At 40.4% G+C, this 4,907-nt stretch overlaps 1 protein-coding gene across 1 annotated transcript; it reads left to right on the top strand.

The window, feature by feature from the left end:
• The first annotated feature begins 211 nt into the window (after window positions 1-211).
• On the top strand, window positions 212-2,902 carry LOC135572800 (cAMP-responsive element-binding protein-like 2). Its single transcript, XM_065021218.1, has 3 exons — window positions 212-469; window positions 712-909; window positions 1,836-2,902. Exons 1-3 carry the CDS (start codon window positions 455-457, stop codon window positions 1,965-1,967), a joined length of 345 nt encoding a protein of 114 aa, XP_064877290.1. The 5' UTR covers window positions 212-454; the 3' UTR covers window positions 1,968-2,902.
• The last annotated feature ends 2,005 nt before the right edge of the window (window positions 2,903-4,907 follow it).

Genomic DNA, 4,907 nt, shown 5'->3' with positions numbered 1-4,907 from the left:
CGTTAGCGTTTAAAAACTGTATAGCTTTATTATGAAAAGAACAAGGATCATCTCACGGCCCCCCCCCATTTGATAGAATATTATTTGGTTCCACCCATATTTTCGTAATGGTTGATGTTAGTTGTAGTTTTCATGCCCCTGGTATGCAGTGAACGTCATTTTGATTGAGTCACGCAAAAAAACACAAAGTCCCAGCATCCCTTGCGTAGAGGGTTCGGTCTGAAGTTACCACAACAGGAAGCGTCACTGCGCTAAAAACATTGGAGTAGGAAAAGTGCAACAAAACGCTGTCGAACACGAAGCTGCAGGAATGTTTCGTTTTAAGAAAATGTGTTAATTTGTGAAATAATATTTTTATAATCCACAACTTGTCTTCATTTGATCGTCATCCATCTTGAGAACTGTCGAATTTGCGTCACTAGCAGCCCTCGATAGATCGGTTGTGTTGACCAAAATGGATGACAGCAAGGTATGTGGTTCTCTTCATGTTGTTTAACTAGCTAAACATGTTTTTAGGCTTAAATCAGTCATGTCTGTTAATGTTTTTCTGGTGTATTGTTACTATTGGGGAATTGTCTTTACACAGACAACGATCTCAGATGAAAACAATTGGTGTTTGCTTCTCTAACGAGGTTCGGTACTGGTGCACTAACTCTAGTCTCTGAATAACAAGGCACTGTGTGTGTTTTCTTTCTGCCGTTATCGCGATAGATGGTGGGAGGCAAAGTCAAGAAACCCGGTAAACGAGGCCGTAAACCCGCTAAGATTGATCTGAAAGCGAAGTTGGAGAGGAGCAGGCAGAGCGCCCGGGAGTGCCGAGCCAGGAAGAAGCTCCGGTATCAGTACCTGGAGGAACTCGTGTCCAGCAAGGAGAGGGCCATCTGCGCCCTGAGGGAGGAGCTGGAGATGGTGACTACATCACCCCGTTCTTCCTAAATGCACCAGCTATTCCCGTCAATTACCTAAACCACTCATTTGGTGTTGAAAAATCAGACGATATTTCACAAAATGATAATGATTTTCTTTACCTGCCTCTTGAATAAAGGCCTAGTCCCGTAGAAACTTCTGGAGACACTGACAACCTGCCTCTTGAATAAAGCCCTAGTCTATCCCGTAGAAACTTCTGGAGACACTGACAACCTGCCTTTTGAATAAAGGCCTAGTCCCGTAGAAACTTCTGGAGACACTGACAACCTGCCTTTTGAATAAAGGCCTAGTCCCGTAGAAACTTCTGGAGACACTGACAACCTGCCTCTTGAATAAAGCCCTAGTCTATCCCGTAGAAACTTCTGGAGACACTGACAACCTGCCTCTTGAATAAAGCCCTAGTCTATCCCGTAGAAACTTCTGGAGACACTGACAACCTGCCTCTTGAATAAAGCCCTAGTCTATCCCGTAGAAACTTCTGGAGACACTGACAACCTGCCTCTTGAATAAAGGCCTAGTCTATCCCGTAGAAACTTCTGGAGACACTGACAACCTGCCTTTTGAATAAAGGCCTAGTCTATCCCGTAGAAACTTCTGGAGACACTGACAACCTGCCTCTTGAATAAAGCCCTAGTCTATCCCGTAGAAACTTCTGGAGACACTGACAACCTGCCTCTTGAATAAAGGCCTAGTCTATCCCGTAGAAACTTCTGGAGACACTGACAACCTGCCTCTTGAATAAAGCCCTAGTCTATCCCGTAGAAACTTCTGGAGACACTGACAACCTGCCTCACTAATATAGCTAACATTCTACTGCTGTGTTGTGTAGCTTAATAGGTGTTTCCAGACCACAGCTTTCTTTTGCAGCCAACTCTTGTCATCTAACTCTCTGTTGGTTTCTCCTTCAGTACAAGCAGTGGTGTACAGCCATGGACCAGGGGAAGATCCCGTCTGAGATAAAGGCCCTACTGACGGGAGATGAACAGAAGCCTCCTCAGAGCTCCTCCACCAAGAGCTCCAAGAACAGCAACCAGAGCTAATGTGTTGGGAGTGCCAGACCAGAACTAGTCTGACTGTCAGTTTGTTAGAGGTGGCAGCCCTGGGTTGTATTCATTAGGGAAATGATATCAAACGTTGTGCAACAGAAAACAGGGTGTTCATATAATACCTACCCCCTTTTTCCATCCTGTTTGTTGCCCTGGTGAATACGACCCAGAGCGAGTCTGTCTGATGAAAGGTTCCAGGCCAGAGCTAGGCAGTAGGTACTCGGTCTGTCATGCCTAGACCGCTCCACTGTATAAGGCCTCTGTGACAGAGAGTGAAGAGGTGTCTCACCGGTCTGTCTGTTTCAGCCCCCTCTAGAGGAGACGCACAGCAACAGAACTGTCAGAGACACATATCATTACTAACGCTGGAGGACCTTCAGAAGTAATAGCTTGTATTATTTACAGTTGTAATCCACATCACTGGCCTGATTTATCATGCGTGGTTCACTATTGCAACTCTTGGATTCGTTAATGTTAGTAATGTGAAATATTGCTATTAGTTGCAGCTATAGACGCCTTTAGACAGCCTTGTATTATTGAGCAGTTCATTTTAATTTCCTTCCTCAATGTTTTAGCTTCTACGTGTGAGAATTGAGGAAGCCTTTAATGGTACATGGATGAAACCAGGACAGAAGAAGTTGAAAGGGTTTAGGCTGTGCATGTCCTACCTGGCCTAGACATTCAGACAAAACAAAAAAGCACATATTCACCTTCAAATAAGGAATTACTCTTTGACCTTTTATTGGTTAGTTTGTGTTGGGAAAAGAGCAGAACATAACATCCCAAATGCCACTCCATTCCCTAAATAGAGCCCTGGTCTAAAGTAGTGTACTATATAGGGAATAGGGCTCTGGTCTAATGTAGTGCACTATATAGGGAATAGGGCTCTGGTCTAAAGTAGTGCCCTATATAGGGAATAGGGCAGCATTGGGGACTAAAGTATATCTTGTATAGGGAATAGGCCATGTATCTGATGTCTAATGATATAGTACTATATAGGGAATAGGCCCTTTTTCTGGTCTTGTAGTGTGATGTTGTAGGAATAGGGTCTGACAGACTGGTCTATATGTAGAGATAGTCTTGTTTGTGTGAAAGGCTAGAATGGGGACACGTATTAGGGAATAGAAGCTGCTGAGGCATTGCTCCACCTATGTTGTCTTTCAGTAGTTACATTGTATCATGTATCTAATCGGGAATAGGGCTCATGTTCTTTCACCATAGCATAGAAACTGTACCTGTTTTGGTTTACAAATGTATCTTAGAGATGGAATAGGACATTCATTCTGGACACTCTTAATAGACATTCATTCTGCTTGACACTTTAAGTAGATATTATACCCTGGTCTTAAATGTAGTGTACACTCATTAATAGACATTCATTCTGTCTGACAATTAATGGACATTCATTCTGCTTGACACTATTATGCCCTCATATTTTGGGGACATGTATTCTTGACACTCATTATCTGCAGACATGATTAAATGATATACAGCATTAATTGAATTTATTTATTGACACTCATTATTGGATCACAGAAAGACATTCATTTTTTTCCTGGTTTTGTAGTGTGATGTTGTAGAACATAGAAGGTCTGACAGACAAAAGAAAGATCTTTCCCATTATGTAGAGATGTTCAAGTCTCTTGTTTGTGTGAAAGGCTAGAATGGGGACACGTCATTAATAGACACAGAAGCTGCCTGACACTCATTAATACACATTCATTCTGTCTGACACTCATTAATAGACATTGTATCATGTGGTATCTTAATCATTCATTCTGGCACTAGACATTCATTTCTTTCACTCATTAATAGACATTCATTCTGCTTGACACTCATTAATAGACATGTACATTCTTTGGTCATTAATACAAATGATTATTCTACACTCATTAATAGACATTCATTCACTCATTAAGGACTCATTAATGGACATTCATTCTGCTTGACACTCATTAATAGACATTCATTCTGCTTGACACTCATTAATAGACATTCATTCTGTCTGACACTCATTAATAGACATTCATTCTGCTTGACACTCATTAATAGACATTCATTCTGCTTGACACTCATTAATAGACATTCATTCTGTCTGACACTCATTAATAGACATTCATTCTGCTTGACACTCATTAATAGACACTCATTCTGTCTGACACTCATTAATAGACACTCATTCTGCCTGACACTCATTAATACACATTCATTCTGTCTGACACTCATTAATAGACATTCATTCTGCTTGACACTCATTAATAGACATTCATTCTGCCTGACACTCATTAATAGACATTCATTCTGCTTGACACTCATTAATAGACATTCATTCTGTCTGACACTCATTAATAGACACTCATTCTGCTTGACACTCATTAATAGACACTCATTAATAGACATTCATTCTGCTTGACACTCATTAATAGACACTCATTAATAGACATTCATTCTGCTTGACACTCATTAATAGACATTCATTCTGCCTGACACTCATTAATAGACACTCATTAATAGACATTCATTCTGCTTGACACTCATTAATAGACATTCATTCTGTCAGACACTCATTCTGCTTGACACTCATTAATAGACATTCATTCTGTCTGACACTCATTTATAGACATTCATTCTGCTTGACACTCATTAATAGACATTCATTCTGTCTGACACTCATTAATAGACACTCATTAATAGACATTCATTCTGCCTGACACTCATTAATAGACATTCATTCTGCTTGACACTCATTAATAGACATTCATTCTGCTTGACACTCATTAATAGACACTCATTCTGCTTGACACTCATTAATAGACATTTATTCTGTCTGACACTCATTTATAGACATTCATTCTGTCTGACACTCATTAATAGACACTCATTAATAGACATTCATTCTGCTTGACACTCATTAATAGACATTCATTCTGACAC

Source organism: Oncorhynchus nerka, linkage group LG8 (assembly GCF_034236695.1).
Source record: "Oncorhynchus nerka isolate Pitt River linkage group LG8, Oner_Uvic_2.0, whole genome shotgun sequence".
In the NCBI taxonomy this organism is placed as follows: Eukaryota; Metazoa; Chordata; class Actinopteri; order Salmoniformes; family Salmonidae; genus Oncorhynchus; species Oncorhynchus nerka.
The sequence above is the reverse complement of the archived record's forward strand: the minus strand, read 5'-3'. Positions and strand labels throughout refer to the sequence as shown.